Raw genomic sequence first — 14,574 nt, 5'->3', positions numbered from 1 at the left:
AGCAGAATCAGAAAGTGTGCTCGCGCCTGGTGCTGTGCGTTGCAGGTCTCTCCCATGGAGATTTGTCATTGTCTGATAAAGACTAAACTTAAACTGCAATTTTTCCATCAATGGGGATGTTAATTAGTCTCAGTTACTCAGAGCTTTATTCAGACAGCAGTCTCAGAGCTTTGCAGCTGCTGCCCATCGGGGACTGCTGAAAACAGCCCGTGGACTCCAAAGCTGCTTGGAGCCGGGAAAGAGAAAACAAGCACATACACATAGGCATCAGGAGCTCTTAAGCCTTGTTTCCTTGGAAAGCTCAGCTATAACAGAGCTAGAAACATGCAGAATGATATCCTTTTTAATTTTTTTTAAATATATAGTGTTTTTAGAAAACCAACTCTTGTTGTCACTATATTTTTGTAAGCAGGATATGCTTTGCCACAGTATACGTATAAATAATAATGGCAACAAAAAGAAAACCTGTCTGAGCGGAATTATTTCCCCAAAATCTGCATGTAAGCACAGTCTTTAAATACATCCGTTGAACTGCTGGGGGATGAGGCAACACATGTAATATATAAAAATACTAAAATAGAACACTTGTATTCTTATTTATTTAGTCTATCTTCCTCTGCAAAAATATAGTTCTCTGCATCAAGCTATAAAAAGAAAAAAAAACCTTGACGTTGTGCCATGCGCTTGTTTAGATTTTACACGCTGGGTTTTAAAACTGGTTCAGTACTTTGTAAAGAAGCCGTCTCAGTTGCAGAAGGGCAAGGTGCAGCAGCTTGCTCTTCCCTGCCCACCCGGAGATTTGCTGCAATAGTGCAAAAATCTGCTCTGGGGGCCATGCAATGAAAAGAGCTCTTGCAAGCATTTATCTGATCATGTATCCCACCACCCCAGTGCTCTTTCTGTTATCCTGGCCGTGCTCTTGAGGCTTTTGAATTTATTTTGAGCAAAGTTTTTAGTAGTTTTCTGTCAAGACCCATTAATGCTCACAGGCACGATAAACCAGGACAGAGAAAAACTAGCTTTACCTTGCCTAATTGGAGAGGCTCACAAAGTGCATTTAGGATATATTGCATATTTCCTTGTTCCAGATCAAATCCGATCAGATTGCAAAGCCAGAGCAAAAGTCACCACTGCACAGGAGCGCCGACAGCCCTAAATCCCCTTGTGTTACACATGGGCCTTCGGGTGACTCCTGGTATTAATTTCTTTTATCCCAAGACTTGGTTTTGCTCCCTGCTGCTTCCAGTATCATTCCAGCATCTCGGATCCAGCTGGGTTCCTTTTCTGCCTCTTCCCTTAGCCTTCTTTTCTGTCTCTAAAAGAAAGTGGTAAAGTTTCCCAGCGAGTGTTTGGGAGGGCTCGTGTGCTCTGGGATAGCGGCAGGAGAAGAGCAGGGAAGGGGCTGGGTGACAGCAGGCTCCTCCGCAGCGGCTTTTGCTCTCAGCATCCGAGGGAGATCAGGCAAGGCAGACACACAGGGAGCAGAGGTGGTGCCTGAGGGCTATTTTTATGCTTTTCTGGCTGTCGCTGCAGTTTCAGGTCACAACAGGGGGTCTGTCCATCACCAGCAGCAGCCCTTTTTCTTCTGAGGTGGCTTTGGTACCTCTTCTGCCTTATTTTTCATTTCCTCTTCACGAACTTTGAGCAACCTGGGAGAAAATTAAGCAAATGAGCTGGGTATTTCCCCCATATTTTGTATTGCTGTGCTATTTGTCTTGACAAGCATCAGTAAAGGAGGCTCGGCACGGCTGAAAGGAGTTAGGAGCCTTTCAGCTTGGTGCGACTTGAGAACCACGGACTCTGCTAAAAATGCCAACCTAAATCAAATCACAGACAGAACTGATTTCAGTCAACCCAGGGAGAGATCAGCAGCATCCCGAGAAGGGCTTTATTAATCTCCTTACAATGCTAGATATTCAGGAGGCATCTTGCAGCACTTCCCTCCGGCTCATCCCAGCTGGGCACACACTGCTCTCAGTTTTCCCTGACATTTGGGCACATGGAGTCTCCGGTGACAGTAACACACCAGCATTTGGAGTTAAAAAAGCAAGGAGGGAGCCCATTAAATTCAGGACAGATGGTAAAATCCAAGCACATGCCTCACCTGATTAAGCTGACCATAGACTCGGAGACATTGTGGCCTGAAGCAGCACTGCATTCGTAAAACATGAGCTGATGCTCCTGGAAGACATAGAGCCGGAATAGAAATGTAATATTCTTGCAATGGAATAGCTTAATATGGGAGTAAATAGCCAAGGGATAGTCACAGTCAAGGGGAAACAGAAGGACTCAAGAAAACAAATAACTCAATAACTTATTTACTGGAAGGTGAGGGTGAAATCCAGCTTTTCTGGTAGCTGCGACACCAACATTTAGTATCAAGGAGAAGGCTGACACTGCAAACAGAGCGAGATGCGATGCTTTCTGGTTAGTGGAGCAAATACGGAGAGGTAACTAGATGTATCTGGGTCTTCTGTGCCTGCCAGTGACTGGTTGGGGCGGGGGAGCATTTAAGCATTTAACCCCTTGTCCTGCTGTCTCCGTTTGTAAAACTGGCCAATGGTTACTGGTCCAAATCCCATAAACTTTGAAATTAAGTCAGTAAAGGTGAGATTCTTCTCACCTGATTTTTATTAGGCATCTACATTTGAAAAAGATTAATTGTACTTTAAGCTTTTCAGTATCTTTAAAACAGGATAGGGCTTGGTGGTTTTACTGTTTATATTTTGCTGGGAAGATACGTGACACTTCACAGAAAAGATAAGCAGAGCTGAAAATGTTTTAATTTATAGATCCAGTTCCATAAACTGGGGTGGTGCTGAGTCAAAACTAAAACAGCAAGGGGAAAGCAAGGAAGGGAAGGGTGAAAGATGGGTTCAGAGATCACTTTGCCATGCACTGATGCACAAAAGGTAAGTTAAGGGCTTTCACCTTTCTCCAGGTCCTCAGGCTGGTGGCACCCATCCTTAGCTGTCCTTGCCTAACTCGAGAGGACAGCATGCTTCAGCAGGGCTGTGCACCTACCTTGGCCAAGCGTTCCCCCTCCTTCGTAGGGACCTGTCTCGCTGCAGCGCAGTCAGTTTTGTTCCCAAGAAGCAGAACAGCGACTCCGTCTTCTGCTCCTTCCTGAGCAAGTAAAGAGGGGAGGATCAGGAGCGCATCTGACTCTCCCTTGAATCACAGCCGGCCACACTGTCTCGACGCATCCTGGAGCACCGTGAAGGATGCCCACGGATTTGGGCCGATAACAAAACCTTAAATTCCTAAATGATTTTAACAGCACTTAAGAAAAGGATTTTTTTCCCTTAAATCATCTGTCCTGGTTTATTAACAGGGCAGAGCACTGGAGAAGCTACCCTTGTAGTGAACTCACTTTGTGTTCGACTTCAGGAACCCTCCAGAAGATGCTCTGGAGGAGATTTACAGGCACTGAGCAAGGCGACATCCTAGTTTGTTCCAGCATTTTTAAACGCTGACTTTGTACTTGACTGGAAATCTCTAACAAGAAGTTTTTAATAAGACATGAGTTGCCTCCCATTTCCCAGGACTCAAAGTGGATTTAAACGTGTTATCAAAATCACTTTCAACATTTTCCATTCCTCTGCATCGGTTTTTAATTTTTAAAAAGTTGATCATTATCGTAATGATACTATCAACAAATTACCCCAGGAAACACTGCCAAAATGTGAAAATGGTCAGTATCTGAATTTAAATCCTCCAAGAAAAACTATTTTCTAACCAAAGCAAAGCAGAATGCCCTTCACAAAGGGCTTGGTCACCCCCAGATGTCCATCCCTAACCGGAGGCAGAGGTCAGGTGGGGAAAGGCAGATCACGGAGTCACCGCCAGTTCCAAGACCTCGGGGACAGAGCAAGGTTTTTCTGCTTCACCCACCTGGATGCAGCTCAGCCAGTACCGCACGTCGGAGAAGGAGTACTCCGACGTGATATCGTACATCAGCACGACCCCGTCTGCCTTCCGGAAGAACTGCTTGGTGACGCTGTGGTACCTGTGTATGTTTTAAATGGTCACTGATAAGGTCTAAGGAGGTTTTGCCTAGAACAATCTGAAATCCCAGTGGGAAAGCTGGAAATGCATGTCTACAAAAAAGGCAAAACCCAGATTTTGCTCCTATCCTGATCACAGAGGTTGTACAAACAGCCTGAGTGCTTATTTTAATCTTAATGACTTCCTTTATTATTCTTTATCAGATCACACACTGTACAGAGTCCCTTCTTAAACAACCCCTCCTTTGCTTAGCAAAGCCACGAACGTTCATTTCCACTAATCTACCAGAAAAAAAAAAAAAAAAAGGAAAATCACCAGTTGCTCTCCTTAAGCAGACAGCACAGCACCTTACCTTTCCTGACCAGCTGAGTCCCACAGGCGGAGAGCAAAGCGCTTGTTGTCCACGACAAAGTGTTTGACCCAATAATCCAGTCCTAGGAGACACAAAAAGGGATATTTTGATATTGTAGAGTTCATCCCTGCAACAGAGGATGGATGGAGAAGGCACATGGTGCAGGTGTGGTCTGAGGCTACAGCTCAGGGGGGCTGGTCCCAAGTGAACCTCCAGCTTTTAGCTCTTTAATGGCTGGATTTTGGGAAGGTCTCCAATTTCATCATGAATAAAACCAGGTTGGTTAAGAGAGGAGAAGAGAGCTGAAAGGCAAAGCAGAAAGAAAAGCACCAGGGCCATTGGTATTGGTGCCCTAAAGAGGGCAAGGAAAACCAGCACTGCCTGCTCATGAGCATCCCAAGCGTGTGAAGTTGGTGGTCCTATTTGGTCCTTGGTGACAGGCTGCATAGCATGCTTGGCGTGAGCTGTAACATGCACATAGTGATCACCAGCAGCTTGTGCAGTGGAGGAAAAGGAACTGTGAAGGTCACCCAAGTGGGTGCAGAGCTGTGCTGGAGAGGGGCTGGAGACCTACCTACTGTGGCGGTGAGGTGCGGGTTGAAGGTGTTGGCGTGCAACCGGTACAGGAATGATGTTTTGCCCACGTGGGAGTCCCCAATGAACAGCACATTGTAGAGGTGGTCTGGGTCTGGGGAAGCTTCAGGAGAACCTGTTGGAGCAGCTCCTGCCCCATCTGCAGCCATGGCCCCTGCCTTTCCTGGGCTGGGCTTGCCATCCTGGCTCATTTTCCACCCAATCTCTTGCTTCTTCTCCTGTTGACCAACACTGAGGTCTTCACTCTGTTCTCCCAAGAGCTGCCTTTGAGGCTGCGTGCTGCTGTTGGCTGCATCCCCCAGTGAGCCATCTCCGAGGACCATCCCCAACTGATCATTCCCAACATCTTCCTCCTGTTGGACCCTTGTGCAAAGGGTTGACACTGGTGGCATCTCCTGTTTTGGAGGCTTGGCAGGTCCGGCAGCTACCTGCTCTGTTTCCATCACATGCGGCGGCTTCTCCTCTGGCTGCTGGGAAGCAGTGCGAAGCATCATCTTATCTGCCTGTGCCGAGACCTGCTCCCGCAGCTCGCTTTGGGCTGCCTGTCCCGAAGCGCCTAGCTGCTGCACATCTGGAACGAGAACATCCTCCCGCATCAGCATTTCCAGCTTTAGTGTGCTGATTTGTAATGTCACCTCGGAGACCAGGGGGGCCAGCGCAGATGCAGCGTCATCATGGCCCTGCTTTATCCCTAGACTCTGAGTTTCAACTAAAATCCTCGCCCCTGCCTCCAGCCTCTCTCCCTGCACCACTTCCAGACCTTGAGCTCCATCCAAAGGCGTCTCCTCTGCATCAGCCCGCTCTCCCTGCGGTATTTCCAGTGTCTGGGTATCCTCCAGGACCTGCCCATCTGGACCAGTGAGTGCTCCCAGCACTGCTTCCAGACCAGGACCCTTGACAGCAGTGGCACACTCAGGATGTAAAGCAGTCTCAGTTGGGGGGTACACATGTGCCCCAGCAGCCTCCTCCCACATGTCTGCAGCGTGAGCCGCACACAGACCTGCCTCCAAACCAGGAGTCTGGCTCTGCTCCCCTTCCCGCACCCCAGCTGCGCCCAGGGGTGCCAGATCTGCCTCTGTGCTCCCTCCCGAGGTTGATTTGAGCTCCTCCACTTCTGTAAGTGGCTGCACATTTGCATCAGTGCTCTGGTCCTCCAGCATGCCCAGGATTACAGCCTCCTCAGGGGGCTGCACACCTTCAGGAGCCCCCTCTCCCTGCCCGATGGCCACCCCCTGCGGGTGAAGCACAGGCTCGTGTGGCAGCCCACGCTCACCCTGCTCTTGTGCCCCATCCTCAGCCTCCTCCACGAGCTGCACGGCTGCACGGTCCCCCCAGCCCTGCTGGGTTTCTGGGCTGGCAACCCCATGCAGCTGCGCGTCTGCCTGGGTGTCCTCTGCCTCCATTTCCACTAACTCTGGTTTATTGACCTGATCCAGGGGCTGCACATCCAGAGCCGTGGTCCCTCCCTGCTCTGTATCCAGGGAGGTGACCTTACTCAGGGGCTGCAGATCTGCCTCTGTGCTCCCAACTGGGGTCAGTTTGAGCTCATTCACCTCTGCAAGCAGCTGCACATTTGCATCAGTGCTCTGGTCCTCCAGCGTGCCCAGGATTGCAGCCTCCTGCCACAGCTGCATGCCCGCACCAGCCTCCTCTCCCTGCCCGACTCCTGCTCCCTGCGGATCAAGCACAGGCTCGTGTGGCAGCCCACGCTCACCCTGCTCTTGTGCCCCATCATCAGCCTCCTCCATGAGATGTACGGCTGCTCCACCCTCCCCTCCCTGGGGGATTTCTGGGCTGGCACCCCCCCACAGCTGTGGGTCTGCCTGGGAGTCCTCTGACTGTGCCAGTTCCAGGGCCCAAGCCTTAACTGGGAACAGCCCATCCTCACTGATTCCCTCTCCCTGTACCAGCTCCAGCTCCCCCTCTTCCTCCCGGTTCTGTACATCTCCATCCACCTCCGCTCCTGGCCTCTGCTCCCCAAACAGCACCGTGGGCAGAGGAGCGGGGTCCCCCCTGCCAGCACTGTGTTCATCGGCCTCGGCTCCAGGCTGCTCCTCTGCACCAGCCCCCTCTCCCTGCCCGAATCCTGCCCCGTGCAGAACAGGCTCACGTGGCAGCTCGTGCTTGCCCTGCCCTCGTCCCCCATCCGCAGCCTCCTCCCTGAGCTGCATGGCTGCATGGTCCTCCCCTCCTTGGGGGGCTTCTGGACTGGGATCCCCAAGCAGCTGCCTGTCTGCCTGAGATTCCTCTGCTTTCACCAGTCCCAGTGCCTGAGCTTTAACTGGGAACAGCCCACCCAGGTCTGGGCTCCCTGCAGGTGTTTCTGCTGGGAAAGGACCCTCACCATGCACCGCAGCAGCACCCATTTCCTCCCCCAGCCCTAACTCTGGTTTATCATCCTCCTCCAGTGGTTGCACACCTGGAGCCACGCTCCATCCCTGCTCTGTCCCCGGGGAGCCAGCCTCACTCAGGGGCTGCAGAGCTGCCTCCGTGCTCGCTTTGAGCTCCTCCACCTCTACGAGCAGCTGCACGTTGGCATTGCTGCTCTGGGCCTCCAGCGGTTGCACATCTGTCCCCACTCCACCTTCCTGCGTGTCAGTTGGTGGCAGCAGCACCTCTGCTCCTGTGCTCCCTCCCCACGCTGCATCTCCCCTCGCAGACTCACCCTGCGGCCACGGCTCTGCCTCCCTGGGCTGCGTTACCTCCACCTCCCCTTCCTCGGCCCCAGCTCTGCTGCTCCCTCCATGCTGAGCTGGGGCTGGCGGCACATCGGCGTCTAAGGTCTCTCCCCAGGGCTGTGCCTCTGCACCGACGCGCTCTTCCTCCAGCATCCCGAGGTCGGGAGCCACTGTCACCTCGGGGAGGACACTATCCCCCCGGGCTGCTCCCATCCGTGCCTCACCCCAGGATGGTGGCTCTGGCTCCAGGCGCTCTCCAGGCTTTATTTCAAGTTTCTCAGAGAGCCCCGATGACGGGTCAGCCTCTTCCCCCAGCCCCGTTCCTGGGGGCTGCGCACGCTCTTCTGGAGCCACAGCTGGGCCAAGCTGCCATCCCGCTGCTAGACCTGCCTCCCCAGCCTCAGGTGGCCCCAGACCTGCCTCCAGATTTTCTCCCTGGTTTAATGCCACTTCCTCAGCTTCTCCCAGGAGCTGTGCCTTTTCCCAATCTGTTTTTTCCTGCATCCATCCTTCTCCCTCCACCTCCATGAGCGCCTGCTCTCTTGCCTCCATGCTCTCTCCCAGTGCTCCTTGCGGATGCTCAGCTGCCTTTAGCATCAGCTCCTTCACACCAGCGCCCTTTCCTTGCAGGAATAACATCCTCCACGCCTCCTCTGGGCTCTCTCCCTGCTCTGCCCCCAGGTCCTGAGCCCTGTGGTGCCCGGCTCCCATGGACGCACCAGCCTGTGTCACGTCTGGAGCATGAAGGTGAGCTGTGGCTGGTCCCTCTTTCAGGTCTCCTTCGAACAGCTCATAACTGACGTGGCCGGGGAGGGTCTCTTGCAGGACCTTGGGGGTTGTGCCATGGGCTGTGGCTGCCTCCGGCCCCGTTTGGGGCTCAGCATCGTCCCGGGGGTGATGGGCAGCATCTGCCGGCACAGAGGGTGCACCCAGTGCCTGTGGCTTCAGCTGTTTGCTCAGAGCTGCGATTGCATCATTCATCTCTCTTAGCAAAGAGCTTTGGTCAGAAAATCGTTCCTCTTTCAGAAATTCTGGGAAGGGGTCCTCTTCCATGGAGCTTGCTCTCAGTGGGGCTCCCAAAACGCTTATTTCTGTGGGCAGCACTTCCCAAACCCTGGAAAGGGCAGAAAATGGGGGAGAGTCAGCCCAGCCCCTGCGTCGGGCTGCAGCTCCCTCCCATCCACCTGGGCTGGTACCGGCGGGTCCCTCCTCCATCACCTCACCCCATCCCTCTCCAAACCCGATTGTATTTACCCTCCAGTTGTACTGGAGGTTCACACAGGCAGTGATGGGGACAGGGGAAAGGGGGATGCACACCCAGGGAGCCAGACCCGGGGCCGCATCCTGCCTGGCAAGCGAGCGAGTGCTTCCCAGGCTCTGTGCTCACATTACCAGAGGTGAAAACGCAACTCGTGACCCGATACATCCAGTGCCCGAGACAAGGGAGTGATGCAGAGCGATGAGCTGGAGTAAGAGATCTGATCTCCAGGATGAGAGATGAGTAGGTGGGAAAGGAGCATTAAAAGGACTAAATTTCATATTTTGCCTGGAGAGGGTGGAGGACCTGGGGGCTCGGCACCGGCTCGCAGATGTCGAGGGCACGAGCTGAAGCAGCAGCTGTTGCCCAGGACCCCTTACACGTGGTGGGTGCTCTTGCGTTTGGGCTCGGTGCTCTGGGACCCCAGCCTGATCTGCATCTCGGATCTCTTCTCGCTCTTCTCTGGACTCATCTGCAGTAAACAGGGATGGGGAGAAAAGAGAGAAAAGCGCTTGGCAAGGAAGCATATCCACGTGAAACGATGCTGAGCTCTCTGGCAGGTATCCAGACATACCCACCCGAAACCTTGCGGGTATCAGAACGAACACACTGCTACCCCCTCCCTTCCCAAGCATCCGCAGGACACCATGCCGACTCAGTCTGAGAAAACTTTTAGGGGAGGCACTGCCTCTGCTGCAGAAGCACCCTGTGCTCTTGGGCTCCCCGGCAGTCCCAAACCAAACAGCGCGAGTCCCTGGAGCACAGACACCCCATGCCATCCCCGCGTACCCAGCTGAAGTACCTGTGGGGACAGCGGCATCTCGTCAGGCATCTCTGCTACCGCTCTGTCCCTGCAAACACAGAGCATGGGTCAAAACGGGCTGCAGCAGGACAGCAAACCGCACAATCCTTGGATCAGTCCTGGTTGGGTCCTTCTGGGTGAAGGATGTCCCCATCTCTGCTGGCACTACCCTACAGGGACACATTCAGTGCACGGTGCTGATAGTCCTGGCTTTTTTTCTGATGCTTTTCACACCAAACCACGATTAATCCACACTGTGGAGACCACTGAAGCACCATGATGGCCGAGACCCATCAAACTCATTCCCCCTCCACTGCACCTCCCAGGATGAAACCACGTAGGTGCAGAGGGAGATGCCGGGCATCAGCTACTCACCCAGGCTCCTCTGCATGCTCCCGCGCCACTGCGGCCCTCGCAGTCCGCAGGCGCCCATGGGTCTGCTGGAGCTGCTGGTGGAGATGCTGCAGGCGGTCCTCCAGCACCTGGTTACTCTCCTCCAGCTGCTGGTTTTCGGTGCTGGTGGCTTGCTGTGTACTGCGGAGGCTGCGGCACCGCATCTCCAGCTGCGGGACAGCAACCAGGACAATCACACCCCACCAGGACCCCTATGAGACTCATGCCAAAGAGTGATGGATAACCATCTCCTCTAGACCTGGGGCTGAATTTTTCCCCCCCGAGGGTGGAGAGTGGGAAACAACTCAGGTGCTCTGGGGACAGAGGGGAGCGTGGGTATGGGGGTGGCAAAGGAGAAGTGATGGAGGTCCTATGTGACAACCTGCATCAAGGGCTGGTGGGGACAGCCCGAGATCAGGTGTACAACACCGTGTTGTTGCTACAGGTACAGCCCAGAGACCCCATATGCACGATGGGGGACCAGGGGCTGGGGCCAGCTCACCTCCATCTGTGCTGTGACCAAGCGCTGCACCTCCCTCTCGCTGGCATCCAGTGCTTGCTGCAGCTCCATGCTGTGCTGGTGGCTCCGGGCCATGCTCTGGGATGGCAACAAGGACATTAGCACCCACTCACCCATCTGGGAGCTGTCACAAGGGTTTGGGGGTGCTGAGTCCCCTCCCAGGGTGGGTGGCAAGGGGAGAGGAGCAGCTGGTGACCCACCTCCTGCTCCAGCCGCTGCTGCTCCTGCTGGATCTGCTGCTCCAGGGCCTCGCAGAGCTGCTGCACCTCCTTGTCGTGCTCAGCCACACGCCTGCCAGGGACAGCAAGGCCGGGGGGGTGGTCAGACCCTGCTGCAGCGGGTGCAGGTCCCTGGGGCCCCACGTTGCCCATGGGACCTGCAGGCTGCAGCCGGGTTTGCCCGGAGGGGTTCACCCAGCAAGGACGTGTCCAGCAGTCTGAGTTTGGCACTTTCGCCATCCTGTGCGTGACTGTAGAGGGAGCCCGACCTCAAATGTCGGCTCCCAGTGAAACCTCTGCTCCAGCCATTGATGGAGATGCTGAAAGCACCCAGGTTTCTCCCTCCTTGGGCACGTCTCCACGGCTGGGGTGAGCAGGGGGCCCCATCCTTCCTGTCCCTCTCCACTGCCCTGGGGTGACTCACATGTTCAGGGTCACCTCCAAAGCTGTCTTCTTGCTTCTGGCTTCTTGGATGCGGTGCTTCATCTTGGCCAGAAAGTCCTCCAGGTTGCCCAGGAGCTGGGGTTCATCCTGCCGGAGCTTCACCCAGAGCTGCCAGATCTCCTGTCTGCAGGGAGAGGGGTGGTTTGCGGTGAGCATCCCCCCAGGACCCCCCAGAGCCGGGCCAGCTATGGGACCCTGGGTCATTTAGCTCACACCGTTCAGGATTCATGGTCCTGGGGGACAGATAAGCATTGGGGTGACCGTGATCCTGTGCCCTGCTCCTGCACTTGGGGCAAAGGCACCTCCAAGCCATTTCTTGGCTTGCTGCCTGCATGGGGACCAAATGAGGGGAATACCCTGCCCTGTGATACCCCAAGCCTTTCCCCCTGGCGCAGCTCTGCCCCATCCTGCAGGACACCCATGGGTGCTAAACAGGGCAGCTTACTCTTCAGAGACGTTGTCTGTGCCCAGCTGGTCCATGAAGGCAGCAAATTGTCTCTGCTCCTCACTGTCCACCCCCTCCAACGCTGGGCTGGGGAGGACCAAGCGGACCCTCCGGGATGCTGTTTTCCGCCGGCGGTGGTCCCTGGCAGCTTTTTGGGAGCTCAGGAACTGCCCTGCCAACAGATACCCCAAACCCTCAGCAAAGCCCAAACCCTGACACTTCCCACCCCGTGGCTTCGACAAGCTGCTTTGGCACAATAGGACCTCTCACCAGGCGAGCCATGGGCTGAGACCCAGGCACGGGGACACTTTTTGAGCCATCATATGCCACCCAGCAAGGGGAACGTTTCAGGTTCCCCCAGGAAAGCACCGGGGCTGTGTCCAGGAGCAGCCCAGCACTTACGGAGCCCAGCAGTGAACTCCTCGGTGCTTAACCGCCCGGTGCCGGCAGCATCCAGCCCATCGAATATGAGCTCCAGCTCCTCTTTGCTGCACGGGATATCTTCCTCCTGCAATTTCTAAGAACAAAGCAAATCAGGGGAAAAACCTACCCATCATCCAGTCTCCAGCCACTCCGGTGGCATTTGACCTGAGAATACATCCCCATCGCTTACCTGCATGTCCGAGCGGGTGACAAACCCCGCCTGGTCCTTGTCCCGCTCCCTGAAGAAGTCCTGCACCCTCTGCACTAAATCGGATGCCCCTGGCAGCTCCTCGCTGGGGCCGGGGGCTGCTGCCGGTGCCTCGCTGGAGCCCTCACGCAGCTGCTTGCGCCGGCTGGAGCCCATGCGCCGGCCCTTGGCCGCCCGGCGCTCGGCCATGGCTCCTGGCTTGGTCCCGTCAATGGTAAAATTGGCGGGTGCTGAGCCTTGGCCGGCTCCCTCCTTGCCGGAGACCTTTGCTGTGGCACGGTGAGAGATGGCAGAGCAGGACTGAGCTGGAAATTCATTTTGGCTGGTGTAAATGGCCCCCAGGTTTGGCAACAGGAAGAGAGGCGCTTATCTCCAATTGCACGGCGCAAACAGAGCCTCGACCCGCAGCGAGCAACGGCTGTCCCCACCGGCTGCGAGCCCAGCACCCACTGGGCAAGCAGCTTCTCCTGCCACTGGCCAAGCACCCATCCTGAATCTCCCCATGCTCCACCCCGGCTATGGGGGATGCACAGAGCACCGGCACCACCGGGGCTCGAGGGCCACCCGGGAGGTGACACAGCCGGGAGGTGACACCAGCAAAGGACCAGCCAAGGCGGTGCTGGAGGTCTGGGCAAAATGTGGTGGTTCCACCTGCTTTCTCAGAGCTCAGCAGCAGCTTTTAAAATTCCTCCCCCAGTTTTCACAGCCATGAGTCACCTCCGGGGAGAGCTGCGCGAGAGCTCGGGGAGGCTTTCGTCAAGCCTGCGTGCTCGCCCCGGCTTGCGGGGTCTGGGCTCGGGACCCCCCTGCTCCCCTCTCCCCATCCTGGGTGGGTGGCAGTGTCACCAACAGCCACTGTGCCATCCCCGTGAGGGGTTGTCCACATGGCAAAGCTGAAAAACCGAGTGAAGGAAACCACAGCCTTGGAGAGCAGTGACGCAGAGCTGGGGCCATGCTTGAGCCGACTGCAGCCTGGCTTTCTGCTCCCAGCCCGGGGAGACCCCCGGCTGCTCCAGCCCTCTGCCCCTTTCCTTTTGCAACGTGAAATGGCGATTCTGCTAAATCCCAGGGGGCACTGGAAATGTGGGAATAGGCCCCAAAAGCATCCCCTTCCCCTTGAAGCAAGGGGGTCTTGTGGAGTTGCTGGAGTCCCACAGGACACTGGGGAGGGGGAAGAAACCAGGTGCCTTTATGGTGGTCCCAGCCTCTAAGACAGCAGAAGTGGGAGCTCGGGCAGGGGGCAGGTGGGGTTGTTTAAGGCATGGGGAAGCCCCCAGTTACCTGCCCCAGTCCCGGGGGGAGCAGAGGCCATTGCACAACAGAGGCACAGAACAAGCAGGGGGGCTGGGATGGGAACCACGCACGCCCCAGCCCCGGCTGAGCAGGGTCCCCCCACGGCATCACTGACTGCCGGCGACCTGCCTCCCCTCCAAAACGCCCCACGCTGCTCCCGGCTGTCAGAAAAGGGCCCCCAGCCACAGTCCCCCCACAGGCAGCAAGAAAAAGCCCCCCTAGCTCACCAACAGTGAGAAAAAGCCCTTATTTTCCTTGTTTTTCTATTTTTTAAGGTGATGCACAAGGTATTCCCGGAGCAGCAAAGCTTACCTTTCCCACCTACCGAGAGGGACCCTCGGTTTTGGGGTGCACGGGGCGGTGAGGCTCCCCGGGCCGGGAGGGATGCTGGTCCGGCACCGAGGGCGTCTGACCTGCCCTGCGCCCGAGCTCACATTTTCTCTCTTACTCAAGGCGGCTTTCCGTTTTCGGGTTACACTCAACTGCCGGTGCTCACACGCTTCCTGTTTGCCACGTTGCAAGCGGGGTGCGAGAAGGGCCCATCCGGAGGGTCACCGTCCCCCCAAACTCCCCCAGACCCCAAAGCAGCGGCACCGCCGGTGTCATCGGGAACCGCAGCAGAAGTCCCCATCCTTTCCGTGTTTGCAGCAGTCCGGCCAAGGCTGGAAGGGGTTTGGGGCACGGGAAAAGCATCAGAGAAACAGCAAATGTTATTTTAAGAGCCCAAATAACCCAAACTACAAGACTGTATAGCCCACAGGTTATAACAACCTACCAAAGACAGAACAAACCCGCAAACCCTCCCTGCGGAGGCTCTTTGGGCCCAGGATTTGGAGATCTCCCCCGCTGTGCTGCTCACACTGATGTTTTTTCAAGGCTCCTGCCTGAATTATTAACTTAGCTTTAAAGCCAGCACCAAACCCGCTGACTGCCCGCGG

General features: G+C 55.6%; 1 protein-coding gene across 2 annotated transcripts; it reads right to left on the bottom strand.

The window, feature by feature from the left end:
* Nucleotides 1-337: 337 nt before the first annotated feature.
* Nucleotides 338-14,077, bottom strand: RAB44 (RAB44, member RAS oncogene family). Of its 2 annotated transcripts, none has more exons than XM_087762362.1 (16): nucleotides 13,949-14,077; nucleotides 12,326-12,648; nucleotides 12,115-12,229; nucleotides 11,713-11,884; nucleotides 11,248-11,391; nucleotides 10,806-10,896; nucleotides 10,588-10,683; nucleotides 10,068-10,255; nucleotides 9,693-9,741; nucleotides 9,271-9,362; nucleotides 4,935-8,746; nucleotides 4,361-4,442; nucleotides 3,895-4,009; nucleotides 3,025-3,126; nucleotides 2,105-2,181; nucleotides 338-1,649 (listed from the first exon to the last, which is right to left on the bottom strand). In XM_087762362.1, the coding sequence occupies exons 2-16, from the start codon at nucleotides 12,530-12,532 to the stop codon at nucleotides 1,562-1,564; spliced, it is 5,430 nt and encodes a 1,809-aa protein (XP_087618488.1). In that variant the 5' UTR covers nucleotides 12,533-12,648; nucleotides 13,949-14,077; the 3' UTR covers nucleotides 338-1,561. The 2 variants fall into 2 exon arrangements, with proteins under 2 accessions (XP_087618488.1, XP_087618490.1); XM_087762364.1 differs by having other exon boundaries at nucleotides 12,326-12,612; nucleotides 13,949-14,041.
* Between the last annotated feature and the right edge of the window lie 497 nt (nucleotides 14,078-14,574).

The sequence above is a fragment of the Nipponia nippon genome, unplaced genomic scaffold (genome assembly GCF_047370975.1).
Source record: "Nipponia nippon isolate SJK-2023a ecotype South Korea unplaced genomic scaffold, ASM4737097v1 scaffold_25, whole genome shotgun sequence".
Lineage (NCBI taxonomy): Eukaryota > Metazoa > Chordata > Aves > Pelecaniformes > Threskiornithidae > Nipponia > Nipponia nippon.
The sequence above is the reverse complement of the archived record's forward strand: the minus strand, read 5'-3'. Positions and strand labels throughout refer to the sequence as shown.

Bases quoted from the DNA above. Each gene is read 5' to 3' on its own strand.
- RAB44 (XM_087762362.1), bottom strand. From the start codon at position 12,532: ATGGCCGAGCGCCGGGCGGCCAAGGGCCGGCGCATGGGCTCCAGCCGG. The intron at 10,897-11,247 runs GTGAGTCACCCC...TGTCCCTGGCAG, and splicing joins TTGGAGGTGACCCTGAACAT to GCGTGTGGCTGAGCACGACA. The intron at 4,443-4,934 runs GTAGGTCTCCAG...TGTGTCTCCTAG, and splicing joins GCACCTCACCGCCACAGTAG to GACTGGATTATTGGGTCAAA.